This window comes from Lepidothrix coronata, unplaced genomic scaffold, assembly GCF_001604755.1.
Source record: "Lepidothrix coronata isolate B3197 unplaced genomic scaffold, Lepidothrix_coronata-1.0 Scaffold50, whole genome shotgun sequence".
NCBI classification, from domain to species: Eukaryota; Metazoa; Chordata; class Aves; order Passeriformes; family Pipridae; genus Lepidothrix; species Lepidothrix coronata.
In genome coordinates, this window is record NW_016690230.1 from 1,518,323 (window position 1) to 1,540,123 (window position 21,801).

General features: G+C 36.1%; 1 protein-coding gene across 4 annotated transcripts in view; it reads right to left on the reverse strand.

Annotated features, from left to right (window-relative positions):
• The window catches only part of DIAPH3 (diaphanous related formin 3), a 210,095-nt gene that overhangs the window by 96,839 nt on the left and 91,455 nt on the right, over positions 1-21,801 (reverse strand). For all 4 annotated transcript variants that reach the window (XM_017815368.1, XM_017815367.1, XM_017815369.1 and 1 more), the window contains 2 exons: positions 14,764-15,003; positions 8,086-8,215 (listed from right to left, as the gene is read on the reverse strand). In XM_017815368.1, the coding sequence (XP_017670857.1) occupies positions 8,086-8,215; positions 14,764-15,003 (370 nt within the window). The remainder of the gene's footprint in view (positions 1-8,085; positions 8,216-14,763; positions 15,004-21,801) is intronic.

A 21,801-nucleotide genomic window follows, 5' to 3' on the forward strand; every position in this document is an offset into this window, starting at 1 on the left:
TTCTGATTTGCTCTGTCTGATAGCCCACCCTATGTTCTGCCCCTTTTTCCCTGGCGGGACGGTTAAGAATGAGAGACACGCCTGAATAAAGGATTCTGCTTGCACCCTTCCTGGTGTCCTGTCCCCTCCTCCCCTCGGACCGCGACATTGCAGCACTTCTCTACTTGTTAAAATTCAGCTTTCGCATCTTCAGGATTCTAAACATCTACACAGTGCATTCAGGTTTTCTTTTTTTTATATTGTCCTTTTCACCACTTTTTTGCAACTGATTTCTGCATAACTCACTTGATTTTTCCTCATCTTTTAGGAGATAGCCACATTTTTCCCCTCCAGAGTATATAATTTTGTTTTAATCTCACTAACACTTAAAACATCATACATTAATGAAATCTTTCAGTAACATCCAGACATTTATACTCAGGTGAATAAGCATGAAATTAGTAGTATTGAACAACTTTATCTGAATCTTGATCTGTTTAAAGATCGAACTGTCTACAACACGTTTAAACAACCCAGGACGCAAGGACCGCACCAGGGATTGGTTGTGATCCACAACTTAACTGATGGACCAGCACAAGATGATAAATAATAGATTACTGACACACTTCAATATCATATTAGAAACTGAAGCACCATTTTGCTAAAAATGTGCAAATACTCAAATTCTTTCTTATATTGGATTTGCTAATTCATGCTTGTAAAAGATGCATATATTTCAATGTCCTAAAGAAATGGAGTATTTCATTTACATTGTGGTAGTTTGTTGTATAATCAGATCTTAAAACAACTTGCCACATAACACTACTGTGCACAACTTATAGCCACAAACATTAAAAGAGATTATGTGCAACACACAACAGTATTGTAGAAGTTCCACTGGCTCTTAAAGCCAGAATTTTTATACCATGTAACGCACTCAGACAAAAAACCCACCCCCACCCCCCCCAAAAAAAAACCTGACAAGGTGCAAGGTGACGTGTTTAGCTACTTATTTTCAAAAAGTTCATTTTATTATAAAACTATTCAGATTATGTAAAAATATGGCAAATCTGTAGTGTGCTGGTATAGGACTTATGTCCCAATAGAGCAAGACAATGTTGAAGTGTTAGAGGTTGAGACAGCACTGCAACAAACATGAATAAATACAAAATTGTAGAAATATTTAAAGGTCCACTTAAACCATATCACCATGAATTTCCTTTGCAAATATATTCAATGCCCCAGATATGCTATCTTAAATGCTGGACTGGCACACTTTTAGGTGATGCATTGGTAAACTGATATATATTTTTAGCCCGAAATTTTCAATATTGAAAAAAACAAGTAATTTTCAAATAATTAAAAAAAAACCTAGCAAAAAAATAACAAGCTTTTTCAATCTTGTGAAAGAATGTCTTTCACCCAATTTAGAGCTTGAAATAGACTGCCAATCTAAGAATTGCCTTAATGGACAAATATTTACAACTTCCTCTATTGCTTAGTGCTCAATAATAAGGCAAAATTAGTTGCTAAATACATTACATACTTTCTCAGTCGACAACAAATAGAAAGAAAAAAAGATGACTTTGAAAAAATTTTTCTTCCTTTTAAACAATGGTATCTCAAATCCCTTTTTCCATATGGAATTCTATGCCACTACTTTGCTATACTTCAACATTTATTTTGAGGCTTTACAGTGAATAACTGTCTTGTTTGAAAACCTAATCAACCCAAAACTTCTATTCCTATTACTGTTTACCTCTTAAACCATAAAATTTTGTATTTTCTATTCTGAGTGCCATTTATATAATCACCATTTTGAGCAATCAATTTTTAAGAATATTGTTGCTTTTTTTTCTTACTAAGCAAAGTGCAGGTTTTTTTCACTTGTTATAAGGAATGTTTAGTTTGCTTAGCTGCCTCTAAACTAATTTACAAGAGTATTCAATAGCTATGTAAAACATACATTGCCTTATTTCCATATAAACTAAGGCCTAAGATACATTTGATATCATTCTTGGGTGGTGTCTTGATATGCAACCAAGTGAATTATATACCAAGAAACTAGAAGTTCTGAAAGGTGTAAATAATAGTGATTTTTCATTCAGAAGACCTCTAAAAATGGACTTCTGATTGGTAGCAAGTCTTCTGCTTATAATTCATAGCCATCATTCTTGAAAACAACCATTTGAGGTAGAAAAACATCCCATACATAACATTAAAAAAAATGGGAAACGAACTTTGCATTTTAAAAAAGGAATTCTCAAAATAAAGAAAAACAAAACCTATGATAAAATTGTTGCCCTGCTAGCTACAAACATTTTTCGAGGTAGATTTCTGAATGGGCTATCCATCCACAGAATCATGGAATGGTTTGAGTTGGAAGGGACCTTAAAGATCATCCAGTTCCACCCCCCCCCACTATGGAAAGAGATACTTTCTATTAGACCAGGTTGCTTAAAGCCCCATCCAGCCTGGTCTTGAACACCTCCATGAACAGAGTCTACAACCTCTCTGGGCAACCTGTTCCTGTGAGTCACAAGCCTCACTGTGAAGAATTTCTTCCTAATATCTAATCTAAATCTGACCTCTTTCATCTTAAGGTCATTCCCTTCTATCACTACATGCCCTTGTCAAAATTCCCTCTCCAGCTCTCTTGAGGCCCCTTTAGGTATTGGAAGGCTCTATAAGGTTTCCTTGGAACCTTCTCTTCCCCAGGCTGAACAGCGCCAATTGTCAGCCTATCTTTACAGGAGAGGTGCTCCAGTCCTCTAATCATCTTCATGGCCCTCCTCTGGACCTGTTCCAACAGGTCATCTTTCTTGTGTTAGGGGTCCTAGAGCTGGATGCATCACATCATGTGAGGTCTCACAAGAGCAGAGCAGAAGGGGCAGAACTGCCTCCCTTGACATGCTGGCCACACTTCTTTTGAGGTAGCCCAGCCTACCTTGTGCTTGGGATTGCCCTGACCCAGGTGCAGGACCTTATACTTGGCCTTGTTGAACTTCATAAGGTTCACACAAGGCCCATATCTCAAGCCTGTCCAGGTCCCTCTGGATGGCATCCCCTCACTCCAGTGTGTCGACTGCACCACACAGCTTGGTGCTGTTGCCGAACTTGCTGAGGGGAACTTGATCTCACCATCCATATCACTGACAAAGATGTTAAAAAGCACCAGTCCCAATACCAGTTTCCTGAGGAGCACCACTCCTCACTGGTCCACACTTAGACATTGACATATTGACTGCAAATCTCTTAGTATGAGCCAATTTTTGATCCACTCACTGGTCTATCTATTAAATTCTTGTCTCTCCAGTTTATAGAAAAGGATGTTGTGCAGGACAGTGTCAAATGCTTTGTAAAAGTCCAAGTAGATGATATTTATTGCCCTTCCCTCATCCACTGTCACTGTAACCCCACCGCAGAAGGCCACCAAATTTGTCAGGCACAATTTGCCTTCAGTGAAACCATGTTGGTTGTCATCAAACAGCTGATTATTTTCCCTGTGCCTTAGCACAGTTTCCACAAGGATTTGCTCCATTATTTTGCCAGGCACTGGGTCTTTCTTATTTCCTATTCTAAAAATGAAGGTTATGTTTCCCCTTTTCCAGAACTTAACTGGACTGCCATCATTTCTCAAATACGATGAATAGTGCGTTACCATTTCCTCAGCCAGTTCCCTCAGGACCCACGCATTTATCTCGTCAGGTCCCATAGACTTGCACACCTTCAAAGTTCCTTAAATGGTCTAGAAGCCATCTTCTACAGTGGGCAGTTCTTCATTTTCCCAGTCCCTGCTTTCACCTTCCACAATGAGTCTATTTTGTACTGTAAATCTGCTATAGGTATTTAGAAATCTGTGTAATCTGCAAAATAGTGGAAGTACCTGTCGATTTTGGTACTGACTGAGTATAATACAGTATGGAGTAACTCAAAGTTTGCACTGCTTTCTGAAAAAACAAACACAACAATCTTGATGGCCTGAAAATACAGCCTATGAATTTGTGACCCACATCAAAACAAAAGCCCAAGCAATGCATAGCACAAGTATGTTATTTAATAGTATTGAGAAATTTACCATTGACTTAGAAATTCTCCAGTAGGAAAAAAAGCCTTTCCTTGTGACATAGAATGCTTATATGTTAATAACAGAATGCATATATATGTTAATATTTTTATCTCATGCTGTCCTAATGTTTTTAAATATTGTAGGTGGAGGTATCCTGCTTTTTCATGAATATAGATTAAACTTCACATTTACAATTTGGTTTCTAGCTTTTTTTATTTTGAAGTGAAATTGTCTATGAAAAAAACTGAATATAGTTTCAAAAATGAGAAAATGGATACATTGCTTGTAAAGCTGTGATGATTTAATGTCTTTTAGAAGAAGAAAAATCTACAGTTTTATAGTGTTATTATAGACTATTACCTGTAAGGTCTGAGCAAATTAGAGTCAATCAAGTAAAACAGCAGCCTGGATAAATGCAATCTAATTCTTTACAATATCATAAAATAAGAAATTAGTAAAATTAGTAAATTACCAAAATATTTTGTGTCTGGAACACTAATAGAAAAGTAGGAAAGTCATTATGTTCAAAAGAAGAGACAGCTTTAACTATATAAATCTTCAGGAACTGTCATATCAGTAAGCTCATTAGCTGCAATGAAAGTTCCTCCTGCTGATCTACGAGTACTTAAAAAACAGGATTTGTTACACTTCAAAGTAAAAATGTACATGTACTATAACAATGAATTAAATCTACTTCCAGTATTACAAAAGTAGAGACAAAACTTTTAGCATATAATGCAAAAAAATCCCCAAATTAAATATCCTGAAGTAAACTACACTTTCAAAGGTTACATGTGCCTTGTTGCTTGCCTGTAAAAGTTATATTTAAAAAAGTATCTTTTTCCTAATTCAGTGACTAATTTACATACTGTGAATGCTTGATCATTTATGAAATACTAAAAAATACATGTTAGCTTCACAATTAACAGACCTTGTCACTTCTCTTAAAGTCTTGCAAGCTATTTTAACAGCTTACTATACAGTCACTGGACAATATTTAATGAAATTAATTGAGTAAGAATGTTTTTTCTGAAAAGGATAAAAAGAAAATGAATTGTTGAATGTTGTAATGTTCCAATGGTCACCACTTTGAATAAGAAACACCTTGAGAGAAAAAGTTTAAAAATGAGCAAGTATAAAATAAAAAAATATGAGGCATGCTACAAATGGGCTGGCTGATACAAGGACACTTATGTCAGGGAGGAATTAAAAAAAAAAGGCATTTTTTTAATAACTTGTTTTGAGAAACCTGTAGAAGACTCAACAATTACTTGAAGGTGATCAATCCAAAACAAAAAAATACATAGTATAGTTCCATTTTTATACAGTATGTTCAGCATCAAGTTTTCTGTTAATATTGTTCAAATGACATATAAACATCTACCACATTAATTTTGATTTATAATTTAAAGGACACTCACAAATAATACTTTTATGCCACATAAAAAATGTGAAATTATTGTATTTGAACACATGACTATGCAGACAGGGAATAGAATCAGCTCGATAAAAACCAGCTTACAACAAAGGTATGGGAGAATAGAATATTCTTATCCAACTTTGCTGATTTATTCTTCAGAATTACTTTTAAAAATTACTTTGGAGAACAAAGTTCAGCAAAACCGTGAAGGGAATGGCATTCCACCACCTATACAAGGCCCTAACCTTTGAGAGGACAAAAGGTAGAGAATTTAGAAACAAGAACTGGAAAAAAATACAACCTATATGGCTCACAGGAAAATTGACCATTATATTAGTATGATACAAACCAGAAAAGAGGGATGTTATCTCCTTACCCATCAACTTTGAGGAACAAAGCAGCATATATGTGAACAGAACCTTTCTATCAGATGACAGGAAAAACCCAGGTTGACTTCCTTTTGTACTATCAGGAGCCTGTAACCCCTTACATGCAACATTGGGATCCAGTAGTTTTCCAGATTTACTGGAAGTCTGAACTGCCTCCAATAAAGCAACCCAGGATGGATTATTCCTTTTAAACCCTAAGTACAGTATCTAGGAATGGAGGAAATGCTCTAAACCCTCGATACCAAATTCTGTTCTACCACAACCAGTATTTTTTTCTGGAATATGCATATTTGACTAGATAAAAGATTTTTTATGACTTCCTCTCTATCACTCTCCCTAGTAGCCATAATGATGGCTTGTAATATCTGCTGTAAAATCTGCTATAATTTCTCAACTCTCTGTAGAAGCCTCAATACAAATCATTCTTAGTCAATTTGTTAGACTTCATCAGCATATTAGGAAGTTACATGAGACCATATGTTGGATGTGACTGAACACAACCACAGATTCACAGACATTTTTTTAACTGACCTTTGGTAAACTCAAGTAAAAATATCCACTTAATTAAAAATTTACTGTGCAACAGTTGGTGCATAGTAAATCAACTTGCTTCATAAAAAGGTATTTTTGCAGAAGGACTAAAAAGTTTAAAAAAACCCCATGAGCTACAGCCTCTGTGATCTGCTGCATTTTCCAAAACTCCAACACAGCAGGAGTCTTTCAAAACAGAATGGAGTTTTGTAAGTAAGGAAACAAGTATAAACAAGCACTCTATACACTAACCTGTTAACGATATCCTAAGCCTTTGTCTTTTTCATACAATAAAACTGAAATGCAAAATTTGTCTCATAATACACTGAAGCAAATTCAATATATAAACTTGAAAACACGATCATTGATTTCCATCTTACAACATACTGAGTGAGATCAAAGATTCATCTAATCATTTGCAGATAGCTAAAAAAGCTATCTGGACTAACTGATAATTTTACTGACTACTCTTTGAAAGGTCAGTGTTTTATATCCCAGAAGTTTTCCAGAAGACAGTCAAAAGTGTCTGTCAGTCATACAAGATGACTGTCTATGCTGAAAATAATGGCTTCTAATAAGAAACGTTTTAGTTTTCCTGTCTGTTATAAAAAATTCAACCACAATACAGACAATAGCATCATGGTAATGAAAAAAAAAATCAGTGACCAGTTAACACTGCAAATTATGATGAAAACGTTAAATTCATATACAGCAGAAACTCTTTCTACTTCCAGTACAAACAGTTAGGTGAAAGGCTTGAAACATTTGACAGCTATTTAGAAGTAAATGAACTTTTAAGTGGTTATAACGCACGAAGTAAAATTGGAAACTTTAAGAACTAGGACACCAGGAAGTGAACTCCTCTATGTAAAGGACCAGTATCTCAAGTTCTTCATCAGAAGCAGGTTTTGCAAAGTTGTAATTTGTGTCAGGGAGACTGACTGAGACATAAGAGTGATGCTACATAGAGCAATCTAGAAAAACAGTGATACTTTCCAAACTGATATAAACTAAAAAAATTATTAACCAAGACAACCATCTGATTTTTTTTTCCTGACAGAGTAGGACAGTGCTGAGGTAGCATTAATGTCTTACTCAGTGCTTAGTCTGCTTAAATTACTTAAACTGTGATAAAATATGAAAAAGACATTCTTAATTAAAAAATTAATTGCAAAAAAATGCACTGATCTCTATACTGAGATTTACCATATTCTGTACTGCATGATGAAACAGTAAAATTTTTCCAGACTTTCAATGCTACTGTTGCATGAAGAACACACATGCAGGGAAGACAAAACTGTTCCATGTTTTGAAAAAATAAAATAAAATTAAGTGACAGCATGCCAGCCTTTCTGCACTTCTAAATTAAAAGACGCTGAGTGATACACTTACTGTATAAAAGATTGAAAGTTGGAATTAAGTTCTGTTAATAGAAAAGAACTTTTAAAAGAAATATATTTTGGAACATGATTCTAGAAGACATGTTAGAAGAAATGTAATGGTAAATCCTGTAGTAAATGTTAAAGGACCAAACAATAAGTATCTTCAAGACCATTCGCAGCAGCTCAAATTACTGATCCATGATATAGACCATTAGTGTATATTTTTTTAAATATTGTTTGTAAAAAACAAGCATCATTCCACGCACAAGACACTCTAATGTATCAAAACCAAAACTTTTAGTTAGTTACACAAACCTTTACTAGCTTTATCTAAATGCTGAAAATCCTCAACAAAATCCAGGACATCCTGATAGCTTTCTTCACACACTTCTACGAGAAAATGTAGCAACGTTGTTTTCTGATCTGCCGACTTTGTGTCTCTCAGCTAGGAAAAAAAAATAAAATGTAAAAATACTGAGAAAAATACATTTTAATAATTAATATATATTACTAACTATGAATCCAAGAAAGGTAAGAACAAACTCTTGAAGTGGTAGTTTTTTTAAAAAAAAAACAAAGTAATGGGCTGTTTAATTTCCCACCTTGCTAAAAACCCCTAGGAAGATCAGACTAATTTTTTTTTAATTCTATGCCATATTTGAGTTCAGTACTCAAAACCAGTACACATACCTCTTTTAAAAATGTAATTATTTAAACAATACAGAAGTATTTGCAAAACTGTGAACAAACACATAAAAGCCTAAAAAAAAAAATCAGAGCTAAATCAGCAGAATTTAATTATACATAATGCACATATCCACTCCATTACATGATTTGTTTCCTCATGCATGAAATTAACTCTAGCCTAACAATATTTCGGCAGTGGAAGCTACACAGCCTCAACCTGCACAAGTGCTTCTTGTTATCAATACTCAATACAGTAAATAAGAGTTTGGAGATTTCATTGTTTCAAAAAGTTGACTTCAAAATCTCTTAAGTATAAACCTTTTTGAACCCTTTATACATCCCACATTTTTTTTAAGCCTGGCCATTTTAAAACTTGCAGCTACTTGTGTAAAAACCACTAACAACTGACTACTGGCAAACACTCAGCTATACATTTCTGTTGTAGTCTTCCATTTCAGTTGTCCTTCTAAATCAAAGAGATTTTGACCAATAGAAAATGACATCACATATGAAAGTGTTTCTTTGCTACTTAAGGACTATTTCTAGATAAAACAATTTAGCAGGAAAAGTATATAATTTGTGCACATAGGTACAAAGTAAGCATAAGTACTAAAGGGCTGCCACAGTTGCACTAAGACTTGTACAACATCTGAATATCAAGGCACAAAGTTTTTAGCACAGTATCACAACAAGGAATTAACCTGAAAAATTATGTTAGTTTGTTTCAGCTTCAAGACTGTTCTTTAGTTTGGTTAACACGAAAAATACAAGTGATCAAAGTTCAACAATATGAGTAATTACAGCAACAAGGCAGAAAGGAAAAATTACCTCTCTTTCTAAAGAGAGGTGAAAACCAGAAACAGAGCTGTATGGGAATTTTTTTCAAATCAGGAACTAAGAGCAAGATCATTCCCAATTTGAATATACATACCCTTTTTTTTCCCCATGGTTGAAAATTTCTTATAAAGAGATTTTTTTTCATTCAGTCATCACTTAAAAAATATTTTAAATTATCGGATTAAAACCTCAAATTATATTGTTTGTTTTTTCTGTACTTTATGTAAATGAAATTGAAGAATTTTGGATGGTGGCTATCACTGAGGTTAATATTTCCTACTTCACTGTAAAAAGTCAGTGATTATTTTCAAAGATCAAAATTATACTATCTTAGTACAATGAGATATACTCTTTCAGAATGTGTATGTTTCCTTCAGACAAGTTGATGTGAGACATAATTTTCAAAATAAACAGAAAATGCAACACATATATATCAACACCCAAACCCATATTTTAGGATCCTTACTGTATGCAGTGTTACAAAATAAGTTACTTCTACTGTATTGGGAATCTTGGTGAAGGATACCTCATTAACACCACACAAAATTTCTACAATGTTACACTGCTTAAAATACATGTAGTTAACAAAAGTTAGCTATAAATATGAGCCTGTGTTATAAACATGTACATAATTTTAATACATGAGTATTTAATAAATGACTGAGTATTAGCATATCGATATCATATCTCTCTTCTGAGAATATGCATGGGTGCTCTCTGATGTAGAAGAACTATTACAGTTCAATTCTACATGAAGCAGGGAAAAAGCAGGATACAGAATTATATTCTGCAAAGTAGAGAGTTCATAGCTGGGCACGAATGAAGAAGAGCAGATAAATTGCATAGCCTTTAAATATTAGAGAAACCAATATCTTTGAAGGAGAGAAGTCATGGAAAATTTCTTAGGTTGTAAAAAAAAACTACTGAAAACTGCTGTGCAGACAACCAAAGAGTCCGCATTTTGCAGCTTTCTAGATTTGGGCTGTGGAGGAACGCTAGTTCGGGTGGGTTATTTTCCTGTTTTAATACTAATATTTTTAATATTAGTTTAATATTAGTTCATTATTCTCAGAACAGAAGAGATTAGGCATCAACCAAGACACTACACATTGTTAAGAAAATCCCAAAAATTACACATACATAGTTTTACCTCTGTGTTTCCAGACAAAGTGATCTGTCAGTGTAAAAGACAATTTCATACCCAGTGAAGGCTTGGCACTCACGGACTTCCTAAATGAGGCCACAATTGGATGAGGTAAGTTAAGAATTGGTGACTAGTACCCTGATACACATAGGATAGTAAATGCAAAGTCCCAGTGTTTTTCTCTGAAAAAAATTTGTCAACCTTCAAAAGTACAAGTAGTTGATTGTAAGTTGCATTTGTCCTGGGATATCTAGTGACAGAGATCTGAAATTTTACAGATGAATTCAAAGTTGCTTAGACTTGGTGGTCATAGTTGCTCTGCCTCACAGCAAAATCTGTAATATTTCATTTTCTGGGGTTTTTGTTTTGTTTTGTTTTTTTCTCATAATAGAACAGCTTGGCTTGGAAGGCACCTTTAAAGACTATCTAGTCCAAACCCCTTGCCATAGGCATTCACATTCAGCAACCATTAAGGCTGCATTATCTTCCCTCCCAGAAAGTTTTTACACACCACGGTTTGGTATCTACAATCTAGCATGAAGTGACGTCAAACAAAATAGATACAAAATCTGTGTCATTAGAACATCATTTTTGTACTTGCACATTTCTTATGTAAATGAAACATATGACATTATCTCTTTATGCAAAAATTAAGTCCTGAAAAGAGTAAACTAGTCTCAGCACTTCCAATCACACAGCATGACATAATATCAAAATTACACCATAATAAACATTTTGACAATAGGAAGCAAATTACCTTTTTTTTTGGTGTTTAAAGCTTTGTATCTATTTATCTACTTCACCTACAGCCTATTGGTAGTGATCAACATTTCTCCTGAGCATAAATGAAGTGCATATTCCTCTTCTTTCTTTTCTAAACTAAATACACCCAAATGTTTTTTTCCTTAGATTAAAAGTTCTACATATGGATTTTCACCAGTCAGTCTATATATTTTTCGCAGTAATTCAGACAAGACTTCACTTAAAAACTTATTAGCACCAAGTAATAATAATGGCCAGTCTTCGCGAGCGAAGATTTGGGAAAGGTCATTAACCCTTCGAGCCTGCGCAGTGGATTTTTTAGGTGAGACACAGCGTGCGCTGAACTGAGCCCACCCTTTAATCCTGAGGTTCATCTGCCGGGGCCAAGCAAGCTTGGACAGTGGCAGTGAGGGTCTCAGGACGTAGGTTTGTTTAGAGTGACCTTCTCTTAGATGGATTGCCTTACAGGGCTGACGAGCTCCATCTGCCCGGGGGGCTGGGAATCGAACCCGGGTCGCAGCGGTGAGAGTCCTGCACTCTAACCACTAGACCACCAGGGGCCCCTAGCACCAAGCAAGCAGTAGATAATCATCTTTATAATATACAGAAGGTACACTAAAAGACATTTTTTCCCTCTCTAAAGAATGTTGTACCCTCCTGTAAGGTGAAATAATCTGTAAGTGTGCAAATCTGAGGAACTCAGGTTGCCCTGAGCTGGAGGAAAATGGCTGTGAGAATGATCAGCTCCCAGTCAACCCTGAAATTGTGCAGGATCTGCTGCTCCAGTTGGATCCCTAAAAATCTATGGGGCCTGATGGGATTTATCCCAGAATACTCAAAGAATTTCCTGATGTCACTGCAAAGCCTCTCTCAATGATTTTTGAGTGGTCTTGGGAATCTGGACAGGTCCCAGCTGACTGGAAGCTGGTGAACATTGTCTTGATTTTCAAGAAGGGCAAGAAGGAGGATCCTGGAAACTACACACCTTCAGTCCCCAGTAAAATCATGGAAAAGATTATTCAGTGAGGTATTGAAGGACATTTGGAGGACAACGCAGTCACAGCCAGCACAGCTTAATAAGGGGAAAGTCTTGCTTGTCGAACCTGATTTCCTTCTGTGACAGGAAAACCCACCTCGTTGATCAAGGGAAGCCATGTAATCTTTTTCGATTTCAGTAAAGCTTTCAATACTGTCTCTCACCAGATCCTTCTGGACAAAATGTCCAGCACACAGCTGGATAACCATGTTATGTGATGGGTGAGCAATTAGCTCACAGGTCGGACACAAAGAGTTATAGTGAATGGAGCAACATCAGACTGGTGACCTGTCACCAGTGGGGTTCCTCAGGGCTCCATCCCCAGCCTGGTTCTCTTCAACATCTTCGGTAATGACCAGGGCTTTAAGGAATACTAAGCAAGTTTGCAGATGGCACTAAACTGGGAGGAACTATTGACTCCCTTGAGGGCAGAGAGGCCCTGTAGAGGGACCTCAACAAATCAGAGATGGGCAATCACCAACCATATGAAGTTTAACAAGGGCAAGTGCCGGATTCTGTACATGTGACAGGGCAACCCTGGTTGTGTGTTTAGACTAGGGAACAAGAGGACAGAGAGCAGCACTGCGGAAAAGGAGCTGGGGGTGCTCTGGCAGCCAGGAGGGTCAACCATGTCCCAGGGACCATCAGGCAAAGCATCACCAACCAGTCAAAGGAGGGGATCATCCTGCTCTGCTCTGCACTGGTGCGATCTCACCTTGAATATGGTGTGCAGTTTTGGGCACGGCAATATAAAAAATACATTAAGCTGTTAGAGAGCATCCAAAAGAGGATGAAGAGTCTGGAGGGGAAGCTGTATGAAGAGTGGTTGAGGTCACTTGGTTTGTTCAGCCTAGAGAAGAGGAGACTGAGGGGAGACCTCATTGCTGTCTTCAACAATCTCAGGAGGGGAAGAAGAGGGGCAGGAACTCATCTCTTCACTCATGACCAGTGACAACTAGAGGATACAGTATGAAGCTGAGTTGGGGGAGGTTCAGGCTGGATATCAGGAAAAGGTTTTTAACCCAGAGGGTGTTTGAGCACTGGAACAGGCTCTCCAGGGAAGTGGTCACAGCATCAAGTCTGAGACAATTCAAGAAACGTTTGGCCAACACTTTCAGGCACGTGGTATGATTCTTGTGGTGTCCTGTGCAGGGCCAGGAGTTGGACTTGATGATCCTGATGGGTCCCTTACAGTATACTCTATGTTTCTATTTTAACTATAAGATCCTGGATTATCAAATGCATTTCATGACAGAGCTCTGTAGAGTGAGTCAGGACTTGGAGCCCTTGTTCTGAAATTCTGTCATTCACTCCTTACTTTCATTATCTGCACACATCATTTCTCTTTCCTATGTGTAATACTCCAAGGTTACCTTCAAAATTTTCATATTCTAGATCTTAATAAATTATTCCTCCAAGATAAATTCTGACTTTTGATCCTGCTCTTCAAACTGCTTGTAAAAATTACCTTCACATTGTTTTCATATTTCTTTTTTTGTTGTCTTGTGCATTAAAAATACAGAGAATATAAACAGACCTATGACAGATTTTTGTAAAACCTAAGAAGTAAATGCACCTAACTGGAGAGTGAACCTTTAGTACTTTCCTTCTGAATATGTTTCTCAACAAATTGTATTTCTCTAGGTGGATGACCCATGCTTAATGTTTACTTTAGACTAGGGAAAGTATATAACTTATTCTCTATGAATATTTATGTCATAGGTATCACATTCAACACTCAAAAACCATAGTGAAAGAATTCTTCCGAAATATGGCAGCATAAGGGTGATTAAAGAATGTAGAAGTTAATATATTGTATTTTCTCCTGTGCGAAAAGATAAAGAAATGGGAAGACAGAGTACATACAAACTTCCAAATAATTCCTTTCTCGTAAGAACTATTACATATATGGTGCTCTCTGTAGATTTTGCAATAGTCTCCCAGAGGGCACAGGAAAAAAAATAACAGTAAATATGGGGAAGATAATTAGGATTAGAATGGATTATAAATTAACATTCAGAAAAGTATGGATGCTTTCTTCTATTTACCTTATACAAAAGTTGAAAGAGTGAAAATTTAAGAAAAATTAGAAGAAACAAGAAACTGATGAAACTGAGCAACAAAAGAAGATAATTATATGAGCAGAAAATGTATGTCCAAGAGAAAACATAACTGTACTAAAACATATTAAAATGTGATAGATATCTTAGAAGTGTTCAGACATTGAAACTACACCATTACTCTGATCACAGTGATATAGTCCTTTCACAACCTTATTTTGTTTGGATTTGGATTTTTCAGTATTCCCTCAAAATAGAATCATCTAAAAATTTAAATGCAAGCCCATCTCAAGATGACTAATCACGGATTAGCTGTACTGTTCAAACCATCAACTAATGCTAAGAATAACGAAAAAAATAGAAAACAAATAACTGCAGGAAAAACATAAACCCAAGTATTTAAGCAGCATAAAAAAAAACAAATGAAAAAGTGAATGTAATACTCAACACGAACTTTCAAAACTCACTTTACATAGGGAGCTGAGATTATATCCGAAGGTCTGTGCATTCCGAGAACCTGCATTCATGTAGTTTCCCATTAACAATACTAGTTCCAGCAGCTTGCTAAAGCTTTTACTCTTCTTTATCTCTTCACAGGCAGCACTGACAGCCATGATGTCAGGTTTGATGTTATTCACCTGCTCCTCAAACTGAAGCTTAAAAAGAATAGCACTGAGCCGTGGCCGTAGTCTCTTCACGTTGCTCATCTGATTGAAAAGAAAAACAGGAGATTTCCTTTAAAATTCATCGTATACTTTGGCACTGTACAAATGCATACAATCTGAAATGATTTATTGGTGTGACAGGCTTGAAGAAGCAATATATCTGCTATAACTGATAGCAAATGAATGAATGAATGAGAGACACTTGGGTAAGCAACTGAAATCCCATCCTGTGGTTAATAGGAACTGCCCCCATCCTTTCCAAATAACTAGTATATGTAAGCAATAAAAGATAAAGTGTCATCATATATCACATCTGTCAACTCATATACCAAATCCTATAAAACTAATCCATGTTTATGACCCAGTAGTTGCAAAGAAATGAAAGTAGTTCACAAATTTCGTATAACTCAGGATGTACCAAAACAAGGCAAATCTCATTTTCTGTTGCAAATATTTGAAAGCTGATTCCAATAACAGCTTATTATAAACTTGCAGGAATATAACAGTTTTGAAAAATCTCAGCTATGAAACATGTAATATAGCATATGCTAGTATATACCAATATTCATATCCCACTATACTACTGTACACTCACCTACTACAGTTAATTAGGTACAGCAGAATGCTCCCAGGAAAACAGTAGCTTATGTAGATCATATTCAAAAGACTTGGCCTTTTCTATGGTTTACTGGTCATATATTTTCAACGGAAGTTTCAATCTTCCTAAACATTAAGTCACTCAATTCTCACTCCAGACGTATTTTGCACATTTTTAACTACATCCACAGTAGAAACACTAGTCTCAAATTCTTCCATGAGCTACTTATCTCATTTTTCCCTATCCCTGTTTTCCCATCAATTTCATGAATTCCATAAGATCTCCTTCCCCATGCTTTTCTTTTTCCTTCTCAAGGCAAGGTTCAAGACAGTAATTCCTTGACAATTTCTGAAATCCTAAACCAATTTTGTTTTGCTGGGTTTTTTCCATTAATAAAGAATACGTTATGGTTTCCAGATATCAGTACTTCTCAATGCAAGAAAAGAAGCAATAATATTGGCACTTCTCCAACAGAGTAATAGCCTTCATATAGTGGCATTAAACTCAGGTCTTTAAATTGGAAATATCCCCCTCTAGACCACAGCGACACCTAAGGTTTTATAGAATATTTCTCAACCGTATCTAGTCTATCAATGTGAAAATTCCTCTGACAGTGCAAAGTTCCTAAGTCATATGGTACTGATCATCTCAAAACAGACTCTGAAAAGGGTAATGGTGACACTCCTTCCATTTTCAATATAAAGTGAAACTGAAGGCTGTCTAATCCAAACGGTTTGATATAGAAGCCAAAGAGGATGGAATTTACAGTCTCTTTTATTGGTTTTACTGTGACAGTAGAAGAAAATAAATTCAGGTGGAGTGAACATTTTATGTTACTAACCCACTTCAGAAATGCCTGCCTAGCTGTGCATCCACCTGATGATGTCCCATTGAAGTAAACATACTATTTGCATTTTAGTTCATATATGAAATCTTGATGTAAAATAAGAAATCCTTTCCACTAACGATACTTTGTTTTTCTTCACAGAGCAGAGTACAGAAACAGGATGTCTTTCAGATTAAACTAGATTGAACATTAACTGTTGTGCTTTAGTCCGCAGGCTGTCTCCAGCCTGCTCCTAAAGTCAAACACTTAAAATGTACAGTTTGAACATTATTAGCTCAGTGCCCACTGTAGGCAGATATTCTGTTCTTATAATACATGAAATAGCATCCAACAACTGTGATAAAATTTGTACTTACGTATGAATCAGCAAGGATAATGGGACTTGAATTTGAATAAGGCATTTCGCAGTGAAACAGAAACAGAAATTCCTAAACTACACATAAAATTAACATAGTACTCTTACAACTTTACACCTAATTTAAGAATAACTACCTAAAAGAATATTTAGGTACTGGACAGAGGCAACTGTCATGAAGTCATTCTCCCAGCTCCATCACAAAGAATCACTCTTAACTACTTTTCCTCGATTATTTTACTAGATTTGTACATGTACTATTACTTCTTAGCATATTGAGAACAATATTCCTAATTTTAAGTTTGGTTGTCTGGTTAGCCAGGAAAAATTGAGAATAGACTAGAAAAAACCCACAAAGCTTCATTGAAGTTATACAGATTTTTAATATTTGTCCCTACTCAGGGTGCAATAGAGATGATTCATTAATATTAAACCATAGAAACTAACAAAATGCAGTGTAAGGTGCATTGATTTTTAAATGGTACCAAGCTCAAGACACTACAGAATCAGCAGAAGATCTATCATTTATTGAGTATTGGCTTTTCAGACAGGCAGATCCTTGATACTGAAGTAATCAGATACTTTAGACCACAAAGATGTGTTGTACAAACATGAGCATGAACCTATGCGTAAAAGGTGCCAAGTTTTCATCAGAATCACTTGAACTACAATAAATTAGGATGTCCCATATGTGAGTATGTAATTCTTAAGGATGAATGCAGAAATACATACTCTAAAAGATTAGAAACCGAAATGCCAGAAACACAACAGAAATGCCACTGGGTTATTATTATTATTACTAGTAGTAATAGTGTCATCCTCATCATTATTATTCAAAATGGTCTGAAATCCATGCACAATGCATGTTGTTGGTACTATTTGTTTACCTGTTTGACAAATCAGTTATTGAGAAGCGTAGAGATGGAGAGTTGCCTTAGTAATATATGGCTTTCTTTGTGACATGTAGTCTATAATTATATTCAAACTAAAATCCAGACACCTTACCACAAGAGATGCTAAGAATTTAAGTGTTGCAATGTTGACAGGTTTCTTTTAATGTCCTGTATTTTTTTATAATGAGCATATAAGGATGTCCGTAAGGCTACTTAAGTCTTTATAGTGGAATCCTGAAAACAGACAATCCAAATAACTAAAAGGGAAGCTGAATTAGGAACTTACACAAGTCAGAGAACTCAGTGTAAGGGTAATGAATAGTCCTATTTCTCAAGTAATAGCATACAAGAATAGTTTGACTACATGTAAGTCCAAATGGGAACTGACACGAGTTGAGCTGCCCAGTAGTAACTCTCACACATCTCACATCGAACAGCAAAGACAGCTTTTTCTCTCAAATACAGCATAAATCATGAGGCAACTACAAGAGTGTGCAATATGATATATGTGTACTTTCAATGTCTCCTTTGTTGATGTCAAGTAAAGGAACATGTCTCAGAAGCTACACTAACACTACATTTTGATCACTGAAGAGGATTCATTCCTGTCACAAGCTCATAGAGAAAAACACTGCAAGGGCTTCAGTTTCATACTTTCCTTAAAAGGATCAGCAGTGCTGAGGCTGTCAGACTACCTGTAAGTGTTCCCATCCAAAAAGTAAAATATCAGTTATAGCCAAGCTGACCAAAGAGAGTAAACTGGAATGGCATCCCCTGAGGATGCCTGTGGAGAATGTATGGCTTTCACCACTGCAATGTCAGTGAACTCTACAGAGTGCAGAGGTAAAAAGTGTGAATCCCTGACTCTTTTCTTTAGACTCAGGCACTTGAAAAGCAAAAAAAAAAGCTTCCAATAAGGAAGGACTGATACCTTAACAGATGTTTTATCATGTTTAAAGAAGATAAAAGAACATGCTGCTCAGTTTGAAATGGACAGCCAACATGCCTAAATCTTGGTGAAGACCAGCAGCATTCTGGAAAGATCAAACAATACTTCAGTGTATGGGAAGTCAATTCACGATAAAAGAATAGTATTTTTGTTGAGATGTTTTTATGGCTTTGTGGAAATAGTACATCTTTCTTCACCTTTGACACACTCTTTTTTCTCAAATAAATGATAACAAAGCAAAGAACTGCAAACTCAAAATTAAAATTACTTACAAGAAATCAGAAAGTCTTTCTATACATATACACACACATATATATATGTATACATGCAAGCCATTGAGTTCATGACTTTTCAGCTGTATTAGCAGTGATAGAGGGCATGTTCTGCTACTCTGTTTCTTCAGCTTGAATTATAAAAAGCTTGAATTTGCACTACTGACTGTCCTGCAAATCCAAGATTTTCCTAAAGGATATTCGGGTCAGAAACAAAGGGAGTGTATTTTAAGTGACATAAGGACAACATCTATCAATTACCTCTGAGCTGCATACAGGCAGCCTTCCCTTGTCTAGTGGATGACAGTGCATTGATACACAGTGCAGAAAATCCCTGGCACTGTTTAGGATTGCATTATGTTCAACAAAGATGGACCAGCAAGGTCAGTGAGCAGATCTCAGAATTGCCAATGGGGGCTACAACACAGCTGTCAAAACAAGCTGAGTTTACAGTCTTCATGCTGAAATTTGCAGAAAGGTATGTTCTACTAGGAAAAGAAAGGGGTACTTTTTTTTTCTTTGCCTTATCCAAAAAATACAGTTAGATGTACTGACATATTGATTAGTCTGGAATGCAGAGAAAGCTTCTGTTTCTCCAGGTTGAATCCAGACAATGATATTTTCCTAAAAAGGTATCATCCAAGAAGAGGCTGAATTTCCCAAATTCTTCTATTTTTAACAGGCCTAACAGATGTCTGAAAGGCTATTTTCATTAAAGACACATATGGAGCAGATGCCACTACACTGAAAAGCTTTCCTCATGGGAAACCAAGTCAGGAGTTTAATATAAATAAAAAACATCTGTAAAACCTCTAATTCATGCAGATAGCAAAAATAAATACATTTATAAGAGAAATCAAGGGCAGATATCATTGAGGAATTTAAAATCAAATAATACATCAAACCACATGGAGAAAAGTTTCTAAAAGTAAATCATATGTAGTTGCATTCCATATGGAAAATCTGATCAGCTTAACTCCAAAATAAATGCCTCATTTTCTGTCTGGCTACTACCAGGAATCCATCTCCTAACGAAAAGCAAGTCTACTACACAGAATGTCCCAAAATATAGACCATGAAAGTACAGACGCATGATCAAGGTGTGGATGGGAATGTCTGAAAACCATAACAGCAGGTTTAATACTTCCCATCAGGTTGAACCATTGTAACAATTCCCGCATAAAAGTGGAATTTCATATTACTTAGCTGTTGAAGCAGTGGTAACAGACCAGCTGATTATGATGTCTTTGATGTGACAGACATGACCCATTTCAAAAAAAGCTCAGGCCTCCAGCAGATTCGTATCTAGTATCGTCTTCTCTACTTACCCAACAAAGTATGTCCCAGTTAATTTCCTAAGCAGGAAGGTATGATGATGACACTACTGGTAAGGAAAAAACACTCCACTGTAGATCTTCTGTACTTCTGTCAGTAGTGAATTCAGAAACGACTGGGGAATTTTTAACCATACGGTTATTTACTGTATTTGGAACTACAGATAATCTGTGGCAAAAACAGTCTGACATGAAATGTCACATAAGTGGATGCTGTGGAAAACAGCTTGCTTACCTTGGAGAAAGTTCCTCAGTTCTACAAAATGATCACAAGGAAAGCAAGCCCTAGCACTTGGGCAATTCTAAGCTCTAGGGATTTAAGAGGTACTAACCAGCCTCAAGACTCTTTCAGCACATCTGCCTTATGCTAGCCAGTCATTTGAATACCTCACTTGATTTAGGTGGTTAAATTCTAAGAAACTCTTGAAACCACTGAGACTCAAAATGGTAGGATCATGTACTGATCACAGTCCTTACTCAAAACATCAGTGTTTTCCTTATGATGTTTAAAGCACAACATGAACAGTCAGGCTAGCTTCCATCACTAGTGAAAAAAAACCATCAAATCAGATCCAGGACAGGCTCTCGAGACATTTACAGGAATCTGCAAAGTGAATGGCTGAAGGCACAAGATGGGGACCCTTCAGAGAAACAACCTTCCTGATCTGAAGTTGCAGAGGTATCTGCCAAGAAGAAAACTGAGCTAGCCTATGTGTGTGCTAGAACAAATAACAACCACTCACTTCCACCCATCTGAACTAACATCAGACAACAGTTAAGACAAAATTTTTTAAACTAGTCTTTAGACCAACCATTCAAAATAGTTTTACTGGAATTAAACAAGGACAAGACCTGCTGGTACTGAAACATTTACAGGAGTACTTCTCTATAATTTGGCATCACAATCTTTCAGTGATGCAAAGGAAGTAACATAATCCAATCCAATGGCAATTGCAAACAGTCAGATCAGCACAGATCACAATGGCCTCTTTCAGAAGGTATTTCTGGAGCTTTGTTCTCCACCCTTATCCAGGTTCAAGGATTGAAATACATCAACATTATAGGAGTTAAGGATGTTCTCCTTCTAAACAACTTCAGTAATTTGGCTGCAATTCATCATAAAGAATTTTTAACTCTCAGGGATGGTATTTAATAGAAAGTTAATCTCTGATAACACTCCTGGAAAGGCTGAAAATACTGATAAAGAACACTGACAAGGTAGAGCAGCAAATACATGACATCTAGAAGACACAGAAGATAAGGTTTACCAACAGAAATTAGCTCAATCAAAATATCTCACAACCCAGATGTACCTCAAGACTTCAGAATTTTAAACAAACCAAAATGCCCCTAGGTATGGCTGTATCCAAGAATCAAGTATTACGAAAAGGCAGAGCACACCTCTGCAGAAATAGTGATAGTATGATATTTTCCAGACAACAGTGAAAACACATTAATACATTTTGAGTTATACTCAATGAGGACATCCAGGTGAAACCACCAGCCGAATATGGAATTGATCAATTTAAGTGTCTGCTGAATTATTTAAGACAAACTAGCCTTCATCAGGACTCACTCTAATCTTCAATTTA